The sequence below is a fragment of the Hyperolius riggenbachi genome, chromosome 7, assembly GCF_040937935.1.
Source record: "Hyperolius riggenbachi isolate aHypRig1 chromosome 7, aHypRig1.pri, whole genome shotgun sequence".
In the NCBI taxonomy this organism is placed as follows: Eukaryota; Metazoa; Chordata; class Amphibia; order Anura; family Hyperoliidae; genus Hyperolius; species Hyperolius riggenbachi.
This window is the reverse complement of record NC_090652.1, coordinates 1177140-1200671: the sequence shown is the minus strand read 5'-3', so window position 1 is coordinate 1200671 and position 23532 is coordinate 1177140. Positions and strand designations below refer to the sequence as shown.

Sequence of the window (23532 nt, the reverse complement as noted above, 5' to 3'; positions counted from 1 at the left end):
AGAGTGTTGCGGATCTGTGTGTGTGTATAGCCCAATCTACACGACACGATTCTTTGTACAATTCGATTACGATTCTATTTACGATCCGATTAAATCCGACTTGTCCGATCGGGATTTGATTCGATTCAGTTGGATTTGCCATTGCAAAACAATGGCAAATTGAATCAAATCCCGATCGGACAAGTCGGATTTAATCGGATCGTAAATAGAATCGTAATCGAATTGTACAAAGAATCGCATCGTGTAGATTGGATTTATGAGACGGTATTCACCCTGCAGACTGTCACACGCACAGCGGTGCTGATATAATGCGTGTGTAATATGTTTGTATTATACTGCTTACAGCACGACTGCCTTGTTTGTGTTCAGATGTGAGCGCTACAATATTTTCCATCAGATTTGTGCAATCGAATTGTACAGAACATCACACAGATCAAATCACATCAATATAGCTGTATTGGCATGACCGAGATACACACAGGCATATACATTGTGTGTGGGGGAAATCAGCGGGAAGCGATTCCATTTTGGATTGCTGAATTCTGTGAATTGGAATGTTTGGTTTTACCATCTTATCCGAAGTGAGTGCACTGATCATCCCTTTTACGGGAACAATCGATAACCACCTTCCAATGACTTACCGTCCTGCAAATCTGACCAAATGATCACATCTGAGGAAAATGTTGTACCTTGAAAGCACACCTGAAGTGAGAGGGATATGGAGGCTGCCATATTTATTTCTTGTTACACAATACCAGTTGCCTGCCAGCACTGCTGATCTATTTCTCTGCAGTAGTGGCTGAATCACGCACACCTAAAACAAGCCTGCAGCTAATCTTGTCAGATCTGATAATAATGTCAGAAACACCTGATCTGCTGCATGCTTGTTCAGGGGCTATGGCTAATAGTATTAGAGGCAGAGGATCAGCAGGATAGCCAGGTAACTGGTATTGCTCAAAACGAAATAAATATGGCAGCCTCCATATACCGCTCGCTTCAGTTGTCCTTTTAATGGACAGATAAAAGGGTTACTAAAGCTTTAATAAAAGCAGTATAACCTCCCTGGCGCTTCTTGCAGCCCCCTGCAGTGAGCCTGTACCCACGCCAACCTTTCACATCCCTCCAGACAGCACCGGCGACCCCCGCAAAGCTGGCTGGGCGTGGCCAGTGGGAGGTTACTGCATGTGGGCGGGCCCAGAGCCGGGAGTGTCATGCACAGTAGCGATAGTCCCGTGCTGCGCATGCACAGAGCACTGCCCTGCACAGGAACGTGATGAGAGGGCGTGGCCAGTGGGAGGTTACTGCATGTGGGCGGGCCCAGAGCCGGGAGTGTCATGCACAGTAGCGATAGTCCCATGCTGCGCATGCACAGAGCACTGCCCTGCACAGGAACGTGATGAGAGGGCGTGGCCAGTGGGAGGTTACTGCATGTGGGCGGGCCCAGAGCCGGGAGTGTCATGCACAGTAGCGATAGTCCCGTGCTGCGCATGCACAGAGCACTGCCCTGCACAGGAACGTGATGAGAGGGCATGGCCAGTGGGAGGTTACTACATGTGGGCGGGCCCAGAGCCGGGAGTGTCATGCACAGTAGCGATAGTCCCGTGCTGCGCATGCACAGAGCACTGCCCTGCACAGGAACGTGATGAGAGGGCGTGGCCAGTGGGAGGTTACTGCATGTGGGCGGGCCCAGAGCCGGGAGTGTCATGCACAGTAGCGATAGTCCCGTGCTGCGCATGCACAGAGCACTGCCCTGCACAGGAACGTGTTGAGAGGGCGTGGCCAGTGGGAGGTTACTGCATGTGGGCGGGCCCAGAGCCGGGAGTGTCATGCACAGTAGCGATAGTCCCGTGCTGCGCATGCACAGAGCACTGCCCTGCACAGGAACGTGATGAGAGGGCGTGGCCAGTGGGAGGTTACTGCATGTGGGCGGGCCCAGAGCCGGGAGTGTCATGCACAGTAGCGATAGTCCCGTGCTGCGCATGCACAGAGCACTGCCCTGCACAGGAACGTGATGAGAGGGCGTGGCCAGTGGGAGGTAACTGCATGTGGGCGGGCCCAGAGCCGAGAGTGTCATGCACAGTAGCGATAGTCCCGTGCTGCGCATGCACAGAGCACTGCCCTGCACAGGAACGTGATGAGAGGGCGTGGCCAGTGGGAGGTTACTGCATGTGGGCGGGCCCAGAGCCGAGAGTGTCATGCACAGTAGCGATAGTCCCGTGCTGCGCATGCACAGAGCACTGCCCTGCACAGGAACGTGATGAGAGGGCGTGGCCAGTGGGAGGTTACTGCATGTGGGCGGGCCCAGAGCCGAGAGTGTCATGCACAGTAGCGATAGTCCCGTGCTGCGCATGCACAGGAACGTAATGAGAGTGCGTGTAGCCGGCCAGCTTTCAGGGGGTCTCCGCTGCAGACTGGAGGGTCCCAGAAGGACAGCGCACATGTCTTTGTTACAGCTGATACAAATCCTGCAATAAATCAGCAGTGTGTTTACTTCCTGCTTTCATGGGAGCAGACATATTGTTTACAGCCTGTGCTTTCAAATGGGCTTATCTGCAGTGGCAGTCAGGTGACACAGGGGAGAGATCAGATTACAACTAGTGATTAGTCAGAGATGAGGGGGGGATCAGACAGGCTAAACTCTCTAAATACACACCGGGTGCATTTCTCTATGTATGAGTTCAGGTCCACTTTAAGAATTACTTGTAGGATTATTAGTTGAGCTGCAGGTTTCAGTCTCTGTGGAGCCGGCTGAGGGATTTGCCTGTGCAGTGAGTCAGGACAAGGGATGTACGGTTATCTGGAAGGGGCCAATCACACCTAAGCGATTAGCAGGCGATTCTCACTAATCGCTAAAGCAGTAGCGCTATGTCACCCTATGGCGGTGTTCTCATTGCTGCAATTGGAAACGATTGCGGGGTGTTTTGCAATTAGTGTCAATCGCAAACACGTTACCTGCAGCATTTTTAACCTTCCTGGCGGTAACCCCTAACGTAGTTCGGGGTAAGCCGCGCAGGAGGTTTTCTCCGGCCCTGCTCGGTCGATTTCCTTAATTTTTTTTTTTTTTTTTTTGCTGGACGTAGCTAGCACTTTACTAGCTGCGCCAGCACACTGATCGCCGCTGCCCCGCGCCCGATTGTCACTATCCGTTGCGGCGCGCGCCCCCCCCCCCCCCCCCAGACTCCGTGCGCTGCCTGGCCAATCAGTGCCAGGCAGCGCCGAGGGGTGGATCGGGACTCCCAATGACGCCATGGCGACGGGGGAAGCCCTCCAGGAAATCCCGTTCTTTGAACGGGATTTCCTGATCGGAGAGCGATCGAAGAGGGCGGGGGGATGCTGCTGAGCAGCGGTTATCATGTAGCGAGCCCTGGGCTCGCTACATGATTACAAAAAAAAAAAAACTGCTGCGCTGCCCCCTGGCGGAATTTTTCATACCGCCAGGAGGGTTAAGGTGATTCTGGAGCGATCGTGGTACAGTGCTTATAAAGCGCTGACTGGAATCGCGGAAACGTCCATCGATTTTTACCGTGCTAATCACGGTAAAAAATCACTTGAGCATTAGCGCTAGCATTTTGCGATTTCTACTGTGAATGGGCCATTAAGACAATAAAGGTTATTTGCTGGACAGAAGCTTATTATTCTGGGTACAGCAGGAAGCGTAAATACACCTTCTGAAACTTCTGACTCATTTCTGAGTGTTCTGAATGGCAGAATAGTTTCAGGAATCCGTCACAGCGTGTTACGGGCAGGGAAATGGCAGTGAGATGGATTGTAGTGACCGGGATTAGGCCTCTCGTATTGTGTGTATGGATGTCGGGAATGTGTGACATGACTTCGACTTGTGACGCTGTGTCTTCTGTCCTGCAGGGGGCATGCTGGGAGCGCTCTTCAACGCCTTAAACAACTGGCTGACCATGTTCAGAATCCGGTAAGTTCCAGCAAGCCTGTTAGGGACTGCCTGCGGTGGCTGTGATCAGAGTCATGTGACCGGCTGTGATGGGAATCATGTGACCAGCCGAGGGGGAGGGGCAGCTCCTGCATTGCTCATCAAACTGTGTACAATTTTTTAAAATATATATTTGTATGCATTCCTGCTTGCACAGAGGCTTGTAGCAGACACTGTTATAAACTGTTCTAAATCACCTTTTTTCGGCACCAGCAACTTCTTATAGCTGCGCCTCACAGACTGTGAGATCACTTTACTCTCAACGCAGCAAGCAGGAGATAGACTTTCTCAGGCTTCTTCAAAGTTTGATGGAGTTTATTAAATACACAGCTATACAGATACAGTTCATCATATCTTAGCCAAGCAAAGTCTTCTGTTTAAGTTCTTGGCGTTACAGCTCTTGACTAACCTCTCTCCTGAATGTTAGTTACCTTCTTTCTAACCTACGTTACATCTTCTAGACTACCTATGTACAGCATACATTAGATCAGATTACATATAGAATGGAAATACTTAGAGGTTCCAGTCAGCATATCTATAGCAGGAAAGTAGGAAGCAGAGTGCGCTCCGTCCGGCCTTTTAATACCGACTAGGAAAGAGTTAAATGTGACCTCATCTTCCGCCATCCCCCAGACCAGACTATTGGCTTAGCCCCCTCGTGGTGTCATAATACCCACCTACTCGATTAATATTTAATGATGCCTTTCCCTTACATACTGGAATGTGGTATTTGGTAAATATGGCCTATGTTTACTGTTCTTGTGGTGTACATGTTGAGGTCAGTGAGACCTGTGGCCTTGTCCATAGAACAGCTTCTTGGTATGTCCTCGTTCTGCTGACAGAACTGTAGATTTTCTCTCTAAGAGAAAATCCCCTTAAAGGGCAGGTCTGCACCCCAAGCCTTTTTGACTAACTCAGTCCAAATAACTGAGGCCTACTTAAATTATAACAGACACCACAGCTTATCGTGTTATTTAGGAGAGTCCAGCTGCCTGCATCACACCAGCAGCACCTGCGTGTATCTGCACAGACTCAGTTACTGCTGTGGCAGCTGTGCAGGAAGAGATGATAGTGGGCTCAGGGGAGACCAGCTGCCTGCATCACACCAGCACCCACGTCTATCTGCACAGACTGTCACCGGAGCTGCTGCACCAACTGTGCAGGAAGAGATCACACTACACAATACATACACAGACAATGATAGGATTAGAGTGTGAGCTCCTCTGAGGACAGTCAGTGACATGACTATGTACCCTGTAATGTGCTGCAGGAGATGTCAGTGCTATATAAATACATAATAATAATATGGTAGAACATTACACTATGACTGTGGTAGGATTAGAGTGTGAGCTCCTCTGAGGACAGCCAGTGACATGACTATGTACCCTGTAATGTGCTGCAGAAGATGTCAGTGCTATATAAATACATAATAATAATATGGTAGAACATTACACTATGACTATGGTAGGATTAGAGTGTGAGCTCCTCTGAGGACAGCCAGTGACATGACTATGTACTCTGTAATGTGCTGCAGAAGATGTCAGTGCGATATAAATACCTAATAATAATATGGTAGGACATTACACTATGACTATGGTAGGATTAGATTGTGAGCTCCTCTGAGGACAGTCAGTGACATGACTATGCTCTCTGTAATGTGCTGCAGGAGATGTCAGTGCTATATAAATACATAATAATAATATGGTAGGACATTACACTATGACTGTGGTAGGATTAGAGTGTGAGCTCCTCTGAGGACAGTCAGTGACATGACTATGTACTCTGTAATGTGCTGCAGACGATGTCAGTGCTATATAACTACATAATAATAATATGGTAGGACATTAGACTATGACTATGATAGGATTAGAGTGTGAGCTCCTCTGAGGACCGTCAGTGACATGACTAAGTACTCTGTAATGTGCTGCAGGAGATGTCAGTGCTATATAAATACATAATAATAATATGGTAGGACATTCTACTATGACTATGGTAGGATTAGATTGTGAGCTCCTCTGAGGACAGTCAGTGACATGGCTATGTACTCTGTAATGTGCTGCAGACGATGTCAGTGCTATATAAATACATAATAATAATATGGTAGGACATTAGACTATGACTATGGTAGGATTAGAGTGTGAGCTCCTCTGAGGACCGTCAGTGACATGACTAAGTACTCTGTAATGTGCTGCAGGAGATGTCAGTGCTATATAAACACATAATAATAATATGGTAGGACATTATACTATGACTATGGTAGGATTAGAGTGTGAGCTCCTCTGAGGACAGTCAGTGACATGATGACTATGTACTCTGTAATGTGCTGCAGGAGATGTCAGTGCTATATAAATACATAATAATAATATGGGAGGACATTACACTATGACTATGGTAGGATTAGAGTGTGAGCTCCTCTGAGGACAGTCAGTGACATGACTATGTACTCTGTAATGTGCTGCAGGAGATGTCAGTGCTATATAAATACATAATAATAATATGGTAGGACATTACACTATGACTGTGGTAGGATTAGAGTGTGAGCTCCTCTGAGGACAGTCAGTGACATGACTATGCTCTCTGTAATGTGCTGCAGAAGATGTCAGTGCTATATAAATACATAATAATAATATGGTAGGACATTACACTATGACTATGGTAGGATTAGATTGTGAGCTCCTCTGAGGACAGTCAGTGACAGGACTATGTACTCTGTAATGTGCTGCAGGAGATGTCAGTGCTATATAAATACATAATAATAATATGGTAGGACATTAGACTATGACTATGGTAGGATTAGAGTGTGAGCTCCTCTGAGGACAGTCAGTGACATGACTATGTACTCTGCAATGTGCTGCAGGAGATGTCAGTGCTATATAAATACATAATAATAATATGGTAGCACACTAGACTATGACTATGGTAGGATTAGATTGTGAGTTCCTCTGAGGACAGTCAGTGACATGCCTATGTACTCTGTAATGTGCTGCAGAAGATGTCAGTGCTATATAAATACATAATAATAATATGGTAGGACATTAGACTATGACTATGCTAGGATTAGAGTGTGAGCTCCTCTGAGGACAGTCAGTGACAGGACTATGTACTCTGTAATGTGCTGCAGGAGATGTCAGTGCTATATAAATACATCATAATAATAATAATATGGTAGGACATTACACATTAAATACATCATAATAATAATAATATGGTAGGACATTACACTATGACTATGGTAGGATTAGAGTGTGAGCTCCTCTGAGGACAGTCAGTGACATGACTATGTACCCTGTAATGTGCTGCAGGAGATGTCAGTGCTATATAAATACATAATAATAATATGGTAGAACATTACACTATGACTGTGGTAGGATTAGAGTGTGAGCTCCTCTGAGGACAGCCAGTGACATGACTATGTACCCTGTAATGTGCTGCAGAAGATGTCAGTGCTATATAAATACATAATAATAATATGGTAGAACATTACACTATGACTATGGTAGGATTAGAGTGTGAGCTCCTCTGAGGACAGCCAGTGACATGACTATGTACTCTGTAATGTGCTGCAGAAGATGTCAGTGCGATATAAATACCTAATAATAATATGGTAGGACATTACACTATGACTATGGTAGGATTAGATTGTGAGCTCCTCTGAGGACAGTCAGTGACATGACTATGCTCTCTGTAATGTGCTGCAGAAGATGTCAGTGCTATATAACTACATAATAATAATATGGTAGGACATTACACTATGACTATGGTAGGATTAGAGTGTGAGCTCCTCTGAGGACAGTCAGTGACATGATGACTATGTACTCTGTAATGTGCTGCAGGAGATGTCAGTGCTATATAAATACATAATAATAATATGGTAGGACATTAGACTATGACTATGGTAGGATTAGAGTGTGAGCTCCTCTGAGGACCGTCAGTGACATGACTAAGTACTCTGTAATGTGCTGCAGGAGATGTCAGTGCTATATAAATACATAATAATAATATGGTAGGACATTATACTATGACTATGGTAGGATTAGAGTGTGAGCTCCTCTGAGGACAGTCAGTGACATGATGACTATGTACTCTGTAATGTGCTGCAGGAGATGTCAGTGCTATATAAATACATAATAATAATATGGTAGGACATTACACTATGACTGTGGTAGGATTAGAGTGTGAGCTCCTCTGAGGACAGTCAGTGACATGACTATGCTCTCTGTAATGTGCTGCAGAAGATGTCAGTGCTATATAAATACATAATAATAATATGGTAGGACATTACACTATGACTATGGTAGGATTAGATTGTGAGCTCCTCTGAGGACAGTCAGTGACAGGACTATGTACTCTGCAATGTGCTGCAGGAGATGTCAGTGCTATATAAATACATAATAATAATATGGTAGCACACTAGACTATGACTATGGTAGGATTAGAGTGTGAGCTCCTCTGAGGACAGTCAGTGACAGGACTATATACTCTGTAATGTGCTGCAGAAGATGTCAGTGCTATATAAATACATAATAATAATATGGTAGCACACTAGACTATGACTATGGTAGGATTAGATTGTGAGTTCCTCTGAGGACAGTCAGTGATATGACTATGTACTCTGTAATGTGCTGCAGAAGATGTCAGTGCTATATAAATACATAATAATAATATGGTAGGACATTAGACTATGACTATGGTAGGATTAGATTGTGAGCTCCTCTGAGGACAGTCAGTGACATGACTATGTACTCTGAAAAGTGCTGGAGGAGATGTCAGTGCTATATAAATACATCATAATAATAATAATATGGTAGGACATTACACTATGACTATGGTAGGATTAGAGTGTGAGCTCCTCTGAGGACAGTCAGTGACATGTCTATGTGCTCTGTAAAGTGCTGCAGAAGATGTCAGTGCTATATAAATACATAATAATAATATGGTAGGACATTACACTATGACTATGGTAGGATTAGAGTGTGAGCTCCTCTGAGGACAGCCAGTGACATGACTATGTACTCTGTACAGTGCTGCAGAAGATGTCAGTGCTATATAAATACATAATAATAATATGGTAGGACATTACACTATGACTATGGTAGGATTAGATTGTGAGCTCCTCTGAGGACAGTCAGTGACATGCCTATGTACTCTGTAATGTGCTGCAGAAGATGTCAGTGCTATATAAATACATAATAATAATATGGTAGGACATTACACTATGACTATGGTAGGATTAGAGTGTGAGCTCCTCTGAGGACAGTCAGTGACATGACTATGTACTCTGTAATGTGCTGCAGAAGATGTCAGTGCTATATAAATACATAATAATAATAATATGGTAGGACATTAGACTATGACTATGGTAGGATTAGAGTGTGAGCTCCTCTGAGGACAGTCAGTGACATGGCTATGTACTCTGTAATGTGCTGCAGGAGATGTCAGTGCTATATAAATACATAATAATAATATGGTAGGACATTAGACTATGACTATGGTAGGATTAGAGTGTGAGCTCCTCTGAGGACAGTCAGTGACAGGACTATATACTCTGTAATGTGCTGCAGAAGATGTCAGTGCTATATAAATACATAATAATAATATGGTAGGACATTACACTATGACTATGGTAGGATTAGAGTGTGAGCACTCTCACTCTTTCTCTCTCCTCATTGTTAATGATAATTAATGACTTATTAGGGTGACAGTTTTGGGGCTGAGCTCTGTACAGACTCTCTCTGAGTATCATCTACATGTGACATCCGGGCTCAGGTGTGGCTCCGCCCCCTGGGGGAGGGGGGTATACAGAGGAGGCAGCCAGGATCCATTGCTAAGCCTCCTGCAGCCAGTATAGCCAATACCCCCTGACCACCCCCTCCCCCACACACTCACACTATTCACACCCAGAGACAGAGGATGGAGAAGCGAGAGGGGAGGAGGAAGCAGAAGAGAGGGTCTCCTGCTATATGCTGGTCGCTGCAGCCATGGCCTGGGTCATATCTGGACATAGCACAGGCTGGAGAGTGGTGTATTTAACATAAGTGACTACACAGCAGTACCTCCTGCTATATTGTGGTGATCACTGCAGCCATGGCCTGGGTCATATTCGGACAGGCTGCTGATTGGCGAATGCTTATTTTTATTTGTAAAGGCTCTTACACATGGGCACATCTCTATATAGGGATGTGCCTCTCCTATGTAAAGGGGCCTATACACTGGTTGATTTCAGCCATCGATCGATTCTACAGAATTGATTGATCGATCAGAAATCGTTTCTTTCAAATCTATCAATCAACCGATTTGCGGCCGATTTCGATGGATTTGATCGATCTGACAGGATGGAAAATCTAGGTTGGCTGCTGGTAGCAGATCGATGGCTCATAGAGTTGCATTGGATCTAATGGTGCAAAATGCATTTAGATCGATTTTCAATAGATTTCAGTCTGAAATCTATTAGACATCTGTTCCTAGTGTGTGGCCCACATCAGATAGATTCCTGTCAGATTGGACTTGTCAGGCATCTGACAGATCTATCCGATGGTCGAATCTGCTGCAAATCTATCAGTGTATGGCCACCTTCAGTCAGTCTGCAGTGCTGTGTAATCTCATCACAGAAGCACACCTGATAAGCAGGGCTGTACAACCCTAATGATGGGTCTGACGCTCCCCCTGCTGGACACAGTCATATTTACATTCATGAGTCATGCTTCTTGTTTATTTGCTTTATAATTTTAATAAACTTATTTATTTTAAAATGAACCCAGAATATAAGAAAAAGATATAGAAATGAGTTTCATGTGACATGCTTCTTATCACAGGCAGCTCATCACTGGTAATAATACAGAGTACAGAGATTATTATCAGTGACAGATATACAGATACAGCTATAATCATGTGACAATAAATGAGGATTTCAGGATATAATGATTCAGGACAGAAACCAGGAATTGTCCCTGGAAATCACAGACAGCTAGTAATTACTGGCAGGACAATCAGCCAATCACAATCCTCTCCCTGTGATGTCACCAGTGGGCGGAGCTCTCACACCCCCCGACTCCCCCCAGATATATTTATACAACCTCTATATACACCTAACCCAGCATGGAGGGGCTCAGTGAAGGTGGCAGTGAAGGTGTGGAGGTGTCTGATGGGGTCACACAGGGCATAAAAGGAGATCTGCCCGGCCTCATAATCCAGATATATCCTGACTCTCCTGACTCTATCACTGGGGATCCCATCAGGTAACTGCATCGCTTTACTGTCATGTCTCACTGAGTACTGATTAAACCATCTCTCCCTGCACAAACCCCAGGACTTGTTATTCCCTCCAATCCCTGACTGCTTTCCCCTCCTGGCTATACTGGGGTAACACATCCCAACTCTCCACTCATGTGATCTCCCAACATCCACTTCCCAGTAATGTCTCCCTGAGGAGAAACTCCGGCTGCTCAACACCTGAGGCCAATCCTGAAATCTCTCTGCTGTGTCTGGGCGGTTCTGCTCTGTATCTGACCTGGATGCAGTTTTCCTGTCATCTGATATATGTAGCTTATTACAAGCTGTGGTTATATCCAGTAATATGTCTGCATACACTGGCAGCCCTGATGTTTGCTGTGCAGCCCCAATATGTGTCCCCCCAGCCTGGCGCTGTGTGTGTTGTGTGGTGGAGAAGGGTTGGGGGCGTGGCCTGGATAGTTTAGCAGTGATGGGAACTTTGTCCTCTGTACTGGAATGTGGATAGGCCTGTGTGTGTTGTGCAGTGGGGGAGGGCTGGGTGTGTGGCCTGGATAGTGGGGGCGGGGCCTGTGTGTGTTGTGCGGTGGGGGAGGGCTGGGTGTGTGGCCTGGATAGTGGGGGCGTGGCCTGTGTGTCTGTATGTTTCTGCACAATTACCCCAGACATGATATCAGCCAGTCCTGTGTGTAATGTGTGTGAGATGCCGGCCACATCCAGATCCCCTCCATCATGAAGCTGCTTATCATGTCTGTCCTCCGTGTCACACAAGTCACCTGTGTCTGATTCCTGTAAGACAGTCAGTGGATCAGTCATGTGACACAGCTCCTCAATGTGACGCATCTTCCTGGACAGCTCCGCCTTCTTTATCTCCAGCTGCCTGATGATGTCATCATAGGATTGTGACATCATCTCTGCCTGCCTCATGATGCCACTCAGGACCCTCTCCTCCAGCTCCTCCAGCCGTCTCCTGAGGTCTCTAAACAGGGCAGTGACTCTCTCTGATTCACCAGCTGCTTTTTCTTGTGCTTTTCTCCTGCGTTCCTCCAGACTCTGGACTCTTTTCTCAGCCTCCTGTGTCTCTGCCATCAGTGTCTGCAGATCATTCCTCAGCTTCTCCTTCTTCTTCTCAGAGGCCTCCTGTAGTGTCTCCACCTGGTGTCCCCCATGTTCTCCATCCAGTCTGCAGGACACACAGACACATGAGGCATCCTCAGTGCAGTAATACTTCAGTATTTCCTTATGGACGGAGCATTTCCTGGTCTCCGGGGAGGTGGTGGGGGCACATAAGACGTGTTCTGGTGCCTTGCTGTGGGCTCTCAGGTGATTATCACACATAGAAGCGTCACACAGCAGACAGGACATAACAGCAGGTACAGGAGAATGGATACAGTAAGTACAATGGACTCCGGCCTCCTCCTGATCTGGCTGAGTAGTCAGGAAACGCTCTGCTATGTTCCTCAGAGCAATGTTCCTGTGTAATCCAGGCCGCTCCTTGTACTTCTCTCTACATTCAGGACAGGAATAACCTGCAGACCCCTCCTGTGAGTCCAGCACACGATCAATACAGACCCGGCAGAAGTTGTGACCACATCTCAGGCTTACAGGATCTGTATAAATGTCCAGACAGACGGGACACTCCAGCTCCTCGCTCAGATCAGCAGACGCCATCGCTGGCAGCAGGAGAGGAAACCAAACTGAAAGTCTCTGATTCTCAGAATCCAGAACAACCAGTTACTTATTATTTCTCTGAGGGAGGGGCGACTGCAAAGCTGACAAACTGCATTACATTCTTATATTTTGTCAGCGCTTAAAGTGAACCAGAGACGAAGCACCCTCATGTATTTTACCATGGAAATCAGTGGGAACATTAGAGAAAACACTTACCATGCTCTCTGTTCCATCCTCACTGCTAAAAGTGTCTGTTATCTAGCTGAGATAAGAATCCCGGACTGAGCATTGAGTCTGGCTTTGCTATAATGACTCAGCTATAATGATTCCTGAGCAAAGCCAGCAGGGGGCAGGCTTGGACTTGAAGACAGCAAAGAACACAGTCTCAGCTATAATTATTCTGTAGCAAAGCCAGACCGACTGCTTAGTCGGGATTCTTATCTTAGAAGTGATAACAGGCAAATTAAACAGAGAACAATGTAACAAAGAGCACATTAGGTGTTTACTGTCATGTTCCCACTGATTTATAAGGTAAAATACATGAGGTTGCTTCATCTCTGGTTCTCTTTAACAGCTTTACCGAGATGTATTTCTTCCACCACGAACACCCGTTTGGTGAACGACTCATCGAGTAGTTGTGACCACCATAAGAATGGTCTACTCCACCTGCGGGGCATTCAATGGGCTCCCCTCGCCACTCGGTCAGACTCCAGCATAAAAGGATGGCTGTGGGGAAGAGAGCCAATCACAGCTGAAGGAGGCTACTGAACTGACACGTGATATAAGAGACTTGCTTTTATTGGATAGATCTGACATCCATGATTAAATTGCAGTTCATTATTGTTCTGCATATAAATCATAAGTACTGTACTGTGTACAGAGAGTGCACCTATTGGGACATTTGACCCTAGTGACAACACTCTGTTATAACATCTGGTGTGAGCACTAAGTGGTAGTAGAAAACTGGATTACACTCCCTCCGTACAGCACGAGCTTCCTGGTCTAAATTAGGGAACAGTCTGCACGGTGGCCTAGTGGTCAGCGCTCTCGCCTTGCAGCGCTGGGTCCCCGGTTTGAACCCTAGCCAGGGCTTTGTCTGCACGTAGTTTGTATCTTCTCCCCGTGTCTGACTGTGTTTCCTCCAGGCACTTGAATTTCCTCCCACATCCCCAAAACAGAGATAAGTTATTTGGCTTCCCTCTAAATTGTTCTTAGAATACATACACTACACAATGCATACATAGACATAGTACTATGGTAGACTTTAGAGTGTAGATCCTCGTTAAATAAACTCAGTAGTAAAAAAAAAAAAATTCCCCTGGGGGGGGGGGGGGGGGGGTACTTACCTCAGTAGGGGGAAGCCCCCGTCGTCCTCTGTCCCACGGTGGTCTCGCTGCAGCCCTCTGAATACATAGCCGACAATTTGTCAAGCTGTGCAGTATTTGCCTTTCCCTGTTCCAGCGGGTGCGCTGTTGCGGCACTCAGCACAGAAATAGGCGGAAATAGCTGATCTCTGTGGAGTCCGCTCTACTGCGCAGATGCCGGAGACTAGCAGGAGACTTGCGCCTGCGCAGTAGAGCGGCCCGGCAGCGATCGATCGGCTATTTCCGCCTATCTCCGAGCGGAGAGCTGATACTGCGCCTGTGCTGGAGCCGGGAAGGTAAATATTTACATCGCAGCCGCTCCGAGGCACAGAGTGAGACCGCCGTGGGACACAGGAGGAGGGGGGAAGCCTCGATAGGATCCGGAGGTGAGTACCCCCCAGGAGTGACAAGACCATATACTCTGTACATCGATGCAGAAGATGTCGGCGCTATATAAATACTAAAGAATTAGTAGCTGTAAAAGAAAGCTGTTATCAGTGTTCTGTAGAGCGATGTGCACATTATATACCGGTCTGGAGTATATCTATGGCCACCTGGACAGACCAGACACACATGCCAGGATACTACGCCTGGATTTCAGCTCGCCCTTTAACATCATCTGGCCACACATTCTCCAGGAAGACCTCGCCGTACTTGGGGTTCATCCTCACCAATTGGACCCAGGTCGTTAAGCTGGGAGACATTTACTCACAAGAAATGGTCACCAACACTGGGGCACGACAGGGCTGCGTCCCGTCTCCGCTGCTGGTCTCCCTTTATACGAATAACTGCAGGTCAAGGTCATTAAGTTTCCTGATGATACTACCATTGTCAGCCTCATCACCAAGGATAATGAACTGTCAGCAGGTGGACAGAATTTGCAACTGGTGCAAGGAGCACAGGCTAGTGCTCAACACTGCAGAAACTGTCGCACTGATTTCAGGAGGTCAGCTCCCACCCCTCCTCCTATCTGCATTGATAGCACTGAGGTGGCTAGAGTACCCTGCGCCCGCCTTCTGGGCACCAGCATCTCCAACTGTCTCAACTGGAAGTCCAACATCACGGCTGCCCAGCAGAAAGCCCAGCAGAGACTCTTTTTTTCCTTCACCATCTGAGGAACTTTGGCATGAACCAAGAGATCCTGACATGTTTCTTCTCCACCACCATTGAATCAATCTTCTGCTTTTCCATCCTTGTCTGGTATGCTGGTGAGGGGCACAAACTGCAGATGGTCATCAGGGCGGTGGAGAGGATGATTTGAAGGCCCCTCCCCACACTTGCCCTCCTACACAGCTCCAGGTTGCACTCTAGAGCACTGAGGTATGCCAGCGACCCCTCTCACCCAGGCCACTGCTTCCTCAGCCCGTTTCCATTGGGCCGCAGGCTAGGGGCCATCTCCACCAAGACCACCAGACACAGGAACTCATGAACTCTCTTCACTTATTGCCCCCCGTAGCTGCGGCCAACCAGTCAACCGGCCCTCTTGACTTGACTGACTGATTTATCTCAGACATTTTCCATGCCACTTCTTGTGAACTTTTTTTTACTGACTAAAGAAAACCTGTAATGAAGAAATAGTCCCCTGGGGGGTACTTACCTCCTGAGGGGGAAGCCTCTGGATCCTAACAAGGCTTCCCCCATTCTTCTCTGTCCCTCCGTTGTCCAGCTGCAGCCCCCCAAAGTGCGGAGATGTAAATATTTACCTGACTGGATCCATCGCAGGCGTACTAGCGGATCTCCCTCCGGGGTGAGGTGTAAATAGCCGAACCCCATCGATCCACTCTGCTGTGCGGGCGTGAGTCCTCTTGCGCCTGCGCAGTAGAGCGGATACAATCGGGTTCGGCTATTTCCCCTTTACCCGAAGGAGGAGCCGCTACTGCGCTGGATCCCGGAAGGTAAATAAATCAGGATTCCGGGACACTTCGGGGGAGCCAGTGCTGGACTGTCTGCAGCTACAGGGGAGGGGGAAGCCTCATTGGGACCCTGAGACTTCCCCCCCCCCCCTCCCAAGGTGAGTACAGCCCCCCCCCCCCCCCGGGGGATGGTTTTTTGTTAGTCTCTTTAAAGCAGAACTGAAATGAAAAAGAAAAACCGTGTTTGACTTACCTGGGGCTTCTGCCAGCCCCTTGCAGCCTTCCTGTCTCGCACCCGTCCTCCGCGATCCTCTGTTATCCCACCACCAGCTAGTCTCGGTACTGTTGTACCATTGACTTGTAAGTCGACGGCAAGCCTCGTGTATTTTTCTCGCCCGCAATAGTGTCCTACGCTAATAGCGCAAGATGCTATTGTGGAGAAAGATACGGGTGGCCCGGGGTGTGCAGGCGCAGTTGCCGAGGGGATGGAACTGAAAGTAGCTGACAGCGGGAGAACGGAGGATCCTGGAGAACTGGTGTGGGACACGAAGATGCACGGGGTTGGTTGGGGGGAGAAGAGAGGATAGTGGAGGAGCGGCACAGGACAGGAAGGCTGCACGGGGCTGGAGGCAGGAGAAGAGAGGATAGTGGAGGAGCGGGACAGGAAGGCTGCACGGGGCTGGAGGCGGGAGAACAGAGGATAGTGGAGGACCTGCAGGGGGCTGGAGGCGGGAGAAGAGAGGATCATAGAGGACCTGCACGGGGCTGGAGGCGGGAGAAGAGGATAGTGGAGGAGCGGCACAGGACAGGAAGGCTGCACGGGGCTGGCGGCGGGAGAACGGAGGATCGTGGAGGACCGGCGTGAGACAGGAAGGCTGCAGGGGGCTGGTGGCAGGAGAATGGAGGATCATGGAGGACTGGCGCAGGACAGGAAGGCTGCACGGGGTTGGTGGCGGGAGAAGAGAGGATCATGGAGGACCGGCACAGGACAGGACGGCTGCACGGGGCTGGCGGCGGAAGAACGGAGGATCGTGGAGGACCGACACGGGACAGGAAGGCTGCACGGGGCTGGAGGCGGGAGAGCAGAGGATAGTGGAGGAGCGGCACAGGACAGGAAGGCTGGACGGGGCTGGAGGCGGGAGAAGAGAGGATAGTGGAGGAGCGGCACAGGACAGGAAGGCTGCACGGGGCTGGAGGCGGTAGAAGAGAGGATCATGGAGGAGCTGCACGGGGCTGGCGGCGGGAGAACGGAGGATCGTGGAGGACCTGCACGGGGCTGGTGGCGGGAGAACAGAGGATAGTGGAGGACCTGCAGGGGGCTGGAGGCGGGAGAAGAGAGGATCATGGAGGACCTGCACGGGGCTGGAGGCGGGAGAAGAGAGGATAGTGGAGGAGCGGCAAAGGACAGGAAGGCTGCACGGGGCTGGAGGCGGGAGAACAGAGGATAGTGGAGGAGCGGCACAGGACAGGAAGGCTGCACGGGGCTGGAGGCGGGAGAACAGAGGATAGTGGAGGACCTGCAGGGGGCTGGAGGCGGGAGAAGAGAGGATCATGGAGGACCTGCACAGGGCTGGAGGCGAGAGAACAGAGGATAGTGGAGGAGCGGCACAGGACAGGAAGGCTGCACGGGGCTGGCGGCGGGAGAATGGAGGATCGTGGAGGACCGGCGTGAGACAGGAAGGCTGCAGGGGGCTGGTGGCGGGAGAATGGAGGATCATGGAGGACTGGCACAGGACAGGAAGGCTGCGCGAGGCTGGCGGCGGGAGAACGGAGGATCGTGGAGGACCGACGCGGGACAGGAAGGCTGCACGGGGCTGGAGGCGGGAGAGCAGAGGATAGTGGAGGAGCGGCACAGGACAGGAAGGCTGCACGGGGCTGGAGGCGGGAGAAGAGAGGATAGTGGAGGAGCGGCACAGGACAGGAAGGCTGCATGGGTCTGGAGGCGGGAGAAGAGAGGATAGTGGAGGAGCAGCACAGGACAGGAAGGCTGCACGGGGCTGGAGGCGGGAGAAGAGAGGATCATGGAGGACCGGCACAGGACAGGACGGCTGCACGGGGCTGGAGGCGGTAGAAGAGAGGATAGTGGAGGAGCGGCACAGGACAGGAAGGCTGCACGGGGCTGGAGGTGGGAGAGCAGAGGATAGTGGAGGAGCGGCACAGGACAGGAAGGCTGCACGGGGCTGGCGGCGGGAGAACGGAGGATCGTGGAGGAGCGGCACAGGACAGGAAGGCTGCACGGGGCTGGAGGCGGGAGAAGAGAGGATAGTGGAGGAGCGGCACAGGACAGGAAGGCTGCACGGGGCTGGAGGCGGGAGAAGAGAGGATAGTGGAGGAGCGGGACAGGAAGGCTGCAGGGGACTGGCGGCGGGAGAATGGAGGATCGTGGAGGAGCGGCACAGGACAGGGAGGCTGCATGGGTCTGGAGGCGGGAGAGCAGAGGATAGTGGAGGAGCGGCACAGGACAGGAAGGCTGCACGGGGCTGGAGGCGTGAGAACGGAGGATAGTGGTGGTGCGGCACAGGACAGGAAGGCTGCACGGGGCTGGAGGCGGGAGAACGGAGGATTGTGGAGAAGCGGCGCAGGACAGGAAGGCTGCACGGGGCTGGCGGCGGGAGAACGGAGGATCGTGGAGGAGCGGCACAGGACAGGAAGGCTGCACGGGGCTGTGAGGCGGGAGAAGAGAGGATAGTGGAGGAGCGGCACAGGACAGGAAGGCTGCACGGGGCTGGAGGCGGGAGAAGAGAGGATAGTGGAGGAGCGGCACAGGACAGGAAGGCTGCACGGGGCTGGAGGCGGGAGAAGAGAGGATAGTGGAGGAGCGGCACAGGACAGGAAGGCTGCACGGGGCTGGAGGCGGGAGAAGAGAGGATAGTGGAGGAGCGGCACAGGACAGGAAGGCTGCACGGGGCTGGAGGCGGGAGAAGAGAGGATAGTGGAGGAGCGGCACAGGACAGGAAGGCTGCACAGGGCTGGAGGCGGGAGAAGATAGGATAGTGGAGGAGCGGCACAGGACAGGAAGGCTGCACGGGACTGGCGGCGGGAGAATGGAGGATCGTGGAGGAGCGGCATGGGGCTGGAGGCGTGAGAACGGAGGATAGTGGTGGAGCGGCACAGGACAGGAAGGCTGCACGGGGCTGGAGGCGGGAGAACGGAGGATTGTGGAGAAGCGGCGCAGGACAGGAAGGCTGCACGGGGCTGGCGGCGGGAGAACGGAGGATAGTGGAGGAGCGGCACAGGACAGGAAGGCTGCACGGGGCTGGAGGCGGGAGAAGAGAGGATAGTGGAGGAGCGGCACAGGACAGGAAGGCTGCACGGGGCTGGAGGCGGGAGAAGAGAGGATAGTGGAGGAGCGGCACAGGACAGGAAGGCTGCACGGGGCTGGAGGCGGGAGAAGAGAGGATAGTGGAGGAGCGGCACAGGACAGGAAGGCTGCACGGGGCTGGAGGCGGGAGAAGAGAGGATAGTGGAGGAGCGGCACAGGACAGGAAGGCTGCACAGGGCTGGAGGCGGGAGAAGAGAGGATAGTGGAGGAGCGGCACAGGACAGGAAGGCTGCACGGGACTGGCGGCGGGAGAATGGAGGATCGTGGAGGAGCGGCATGGGGCTGGAGGCGTGAGAACGGAGGATTGTGGAGGAGCGGCGCAGGACAGGAAGGCTGCACGGGGCTGGCGGCGGGAGAACGGAGGATTGTGGAGGAGCGGCGCAGGACAGGAAGGCTGCACGGGGCTGGCGGCGGGAGAACGGAGGATCGTGGAGGAGCGGCGCAGGACAGGAAGGCTGCATGGGGCTGGAGGCGGGAGAAGAGAGGATAGTGGAGGAGCGGCACAGGACAGGAAGGCTGCACGGGGCTGGCGGCGGGAGAACGGAGGATCGTGGAGGAGCGGCGCAGGACAGGAAGGCTGCACGGGGCTGGTTGAAGCCCCAGGTAAGTGATACTCTTTGGGGGGTTTTTTGTGTCATTTCAGTTCCACTTTAACTGATCAGAATTTTTTTCCATGCCACTTCTTGCAACGCCAGACTCCTCATATACAGAGCTAATGTGTGTACCAGCCGCACATTCTGTCTATACTTTATTATAATGTCTAATGGTTCCCGCTTGCTTTTTAGCCCTCCACGTAATTTGCTATAGATGTCAGCAATGACCACAGTTTCTTCTTTATATTCAGTGGTATTTAGTCGGTCTGCAAAATTCCTGTTGCTGCTTTTCCCAGCTTTCTGCACAGAACTGGAGGCAAAACACGAGCCATCCTGTGTGTTATTCCCAGAATTAGAGCAGCCTGAGCCTCCCTCTTACAGTGCCCCGTAATCGGGTGATGTACGGGCAGATCGGCCATAAGATGGATCTCTCTCTGATCCAATGTGATGAGAGGGATCTGTTGGCTGCCCATATACTGCAGGATAATTTCAGTAACAAATCTGTCAGGAATTGGCCTGGTGACACCGCCTACCTGCCCGCCCCCACAAGAGTAATATGTTATCTCCTCCCCCTTACTTCCATGGTGCCTGTACAGTGTAAATTCTCACCTGTCCTGCTGGGGTGACTGGGCGGCCTCTGCTGCCACCCCTGTTACTGAGTGTCTGTGCCACATGTGATGTCACACACATGGTATCTCGTGGCACAGACACTCTGTAACGGGGGCCACATCAGATGATGCAGAGAGTCACCCCAGCAGGACAGGTGAAACGTTACAAAGCACTGGGGTGGAGGAACAGCGGCCGGGGGTCCGTTACCACAGCACACTTCCGACCAGCATGTCCGATCATTACATCTAACATATATATAATGATCCATCAGGCAGACGTTGTTGGGTGCTGGTTAGTGATTTGGATGGTGATCAGGAGGACATGTTGGGTGCTGGTTAGTGATTTGGATGGTGGATCAGGAGGACGTGTTGGGTGCTGGTTAGTGATTCGGATGGTGGATCAGGAGGACTTGTTGGGCGATGGTTAGTGATTCGGATGGTGGATCAGGAGGACGTGTTGGGTGCTGGTTAGTGATTTGGATGGTGGATCAGGAGGATGTGTTGGGTCCTGGTTAGTGATTTGGATGGTGGATCAGGAGGACGTGTTGGGTGCTGGTTAGTGATTCGGATGGTGGATCAGGAGGACATGTTGGGTGATGGTTAGTGATTCGGATGGTGGATCAGGAGGATGTGTTGGGAGCTGGTTAGTGATTTGGATGGTGGATCAGGAGGAAATGTTGGGAGCTGGTTAGTGATTCGGATGGTGGATCAGGCGTACGTGTTGGGTGCTGGTTAGTGATTTGGATGGTGGATCAGGAGGACGTGTTGGGTGCTGGTTAGTGATTCGGATGGTGGATCAGGAGGACATGTTGGGTGCTGGTTAGTGATTCGGATGGTGATCAGGTGGACGTGTTGGGCGATGGTTAGTGATTTGGATGGTGGATCAGGAGGACATGTTGGGGGCTGGTTAGTGATTCGGATGGTGAATCAGGAGGACGTGTTGGGTGCTGGTTAGTGATTCGGATGGTGATCAGGTGGACGTGTTGGGCGATGGTTAGTGATTCGGATGGTGGATCAGGAGGACATGTTGGGGGCTGGTTAGTGATTCGGATGGTGGATCAGGAGGAAATGTTGGGAGCTGGTTAGTGATTTGGATGGTGGATCAGGAGGACGTGTTGGGTGATGGTTAGTGATTTGGATGGTGGATCAGGAGGACGTGTTGGGTGCTGGTTAGTGATTCGGATGGTGGATCAGGAGGAAATGTTGGGAGCTGGTTAGTGATTCGGATGGTGGATCAGGCGTACGTGTTGGGTGCTGGTTAGTGATTTGGATGGTGGATCAGGAGGACGTGTTGGGTGCTGGTTAGTGATTCGGATGGTGGATCAGGAGGACATGTTGGGCGCTGCTTAGTGATTTGGATGGTGGATCAGGAGGACGTGTTGGGTGCTGGTTAGTGATTCGGATGGTGGATCAGGAGGACATGTTGGGCGCTGGTTAGTGATTTGGATGGTGGATCAGGAGGATGTGTAGGGTGCTGGTTAGTGATTTGGATGGTGGATCAGTAGGATGTGTTGGGTGCTGGTTAGTGATTCGGATGGTGGATCAGGAAGACTTGTTGGGTGCTGGTTAGTGATTCGGATGGTGGATCAGGAGGACGTGTTGGGTGCTGGTTAGTGATTCGGATGGTCATCAGGTGGACGTGTTGGGCGATGGTTAGTGATTTGGATGGTGGATCAGGAGGACATGATGGGGGCTGGTTAGTGATTCGGATGGTGGATCAGGAGGAAATGTTGGGAGCTGGTTAGTGATTCGGATGGTGGATCAGGAGGACGTGTTGGGTGATGGTTAGTGATTTGGATGGTGGATCAGGAGGACGTGTTGGGTGCTGGTTAGTGATTCGGATGGTGGATCAGGAGGAAATGTTGGGAGCTGGTTAGTGATTCGGATGGTGGATCAGGCGTACGTGTTGGGTGCTGGTTAGTGATTTGGATGGTGGATCAGGAGGACGTGTTGGGTGCTGGTTAGTGATTCGAATGGTGGATCAGGAGGACATGTTGGGCGCTGCTTAGTGATTTGGATGGTGGATCAGGAGGACGTGTTGGGTGCTGGTTAGTGATTTGGATGGTGGATCAGGAGGACATGTTGGGCGCTGGTTAGTGATTTGGATGGTGGATCAGGAGGATGTGTAGGGTGCTGGTTAGTGATTTGGATGGTGGATCAGTAGGATGTGTTGGGTGCTGGTTAGTGATTCGGATGGTGGATCAGGAAGACTTGTTGGGTGCTGGTTAGTGATTCGGATGGTGGATCAGGAGGACTTGTTGGGTGCTGGTTAGTGATTCGGATGGTGGATCAGGAGGATGTGTTGGGTGCTGGTTAGTGATTTGGATGGTGGATCAGGAGGATGTGTTGGGTGCTGGTTAGTGATTTGGATGGTGGATCAGGAGGATGTGTTGGGTGCTGGTTAGTGATTTGGATGGTGGATCAGTAGGACGTGTTGGGCGATGGTTAGTGATTCGGATGGTGATCAGGTGGAGGTGTTGGGCGCTGGTTAGTGATTTGGATGGTGGATCAGGCGGACGTGTTGGGCGCTGGTTAGTGATTTGGATGGTGGATCAGGAGGACATGTTGGGGGCTGGTTAGTGATTCGGATGGTGGATCAGGAGGAAATGTTGGGAGCTGGTTAGTGATTCGGATGGTGGATCAGGAGGACGTGTTGGGTGATGGTTAGTGATTCGGATGTTGGATCAGGAGGACGTGTTGGGTGCTGGTTAGTGATTCGGATGGTGGATCATTCGTACGTGTTGGGTGCTGGTTAGTGATTCGGATAGTGGATCAGGAGGACTTGTTGAGTGCTGGTTAGTGATTCGGATGGTGGATCAGGCGTACGTGTTGGGTGCTGGTTAGTGATTTGGATGGTGGATCAGGAGGACGTGTTGGGTGCTGGTTAGTGATTCGGATGGTGGATCAGGAGGACGTGTTGGGTGCTGGTTAGAGATTTGGATGGTGGATCA

The 23532-nt window shown here is 50.5% G+C and overlaps 2 protein-coding genes across 2 annotated transcripts in view; one reads left to right on the top strand and one right to left on the bottom strand.

The window, feature by feature from the left end:
• The window catches only part of CLCN7 (chloride voltage-gated channel 7), a 224391-nt gene that overhangs the window by 110648 nt on the left and 90211 nt on the right, over positions 1-23532 (top strand). Inside the window, exon 14 of the mRNA XM_068243464.1 lies at positions 3865-3925. Coding sequence (XP_068099565.1) covers positions 3865-3925 — 61 coding nt within the window. The remainder of the gene's footprint in view (positions 1-3864; positions 3926-23532) is intronic.
• Positions 10793-12841, bottom strand: LOC137524046 (E3 ubiquitin/ISG15 ligase TRIM25-like). The gene has a single exon (XM_068243469.1). The coding sequence runs from the start codon at positions 12839-12841 to the stop codon at positions 10979-10981; it is 1863 nt and encodes a 620-aa protein (XP_068099570.1). The 3' UTR covers positions 10793-10978.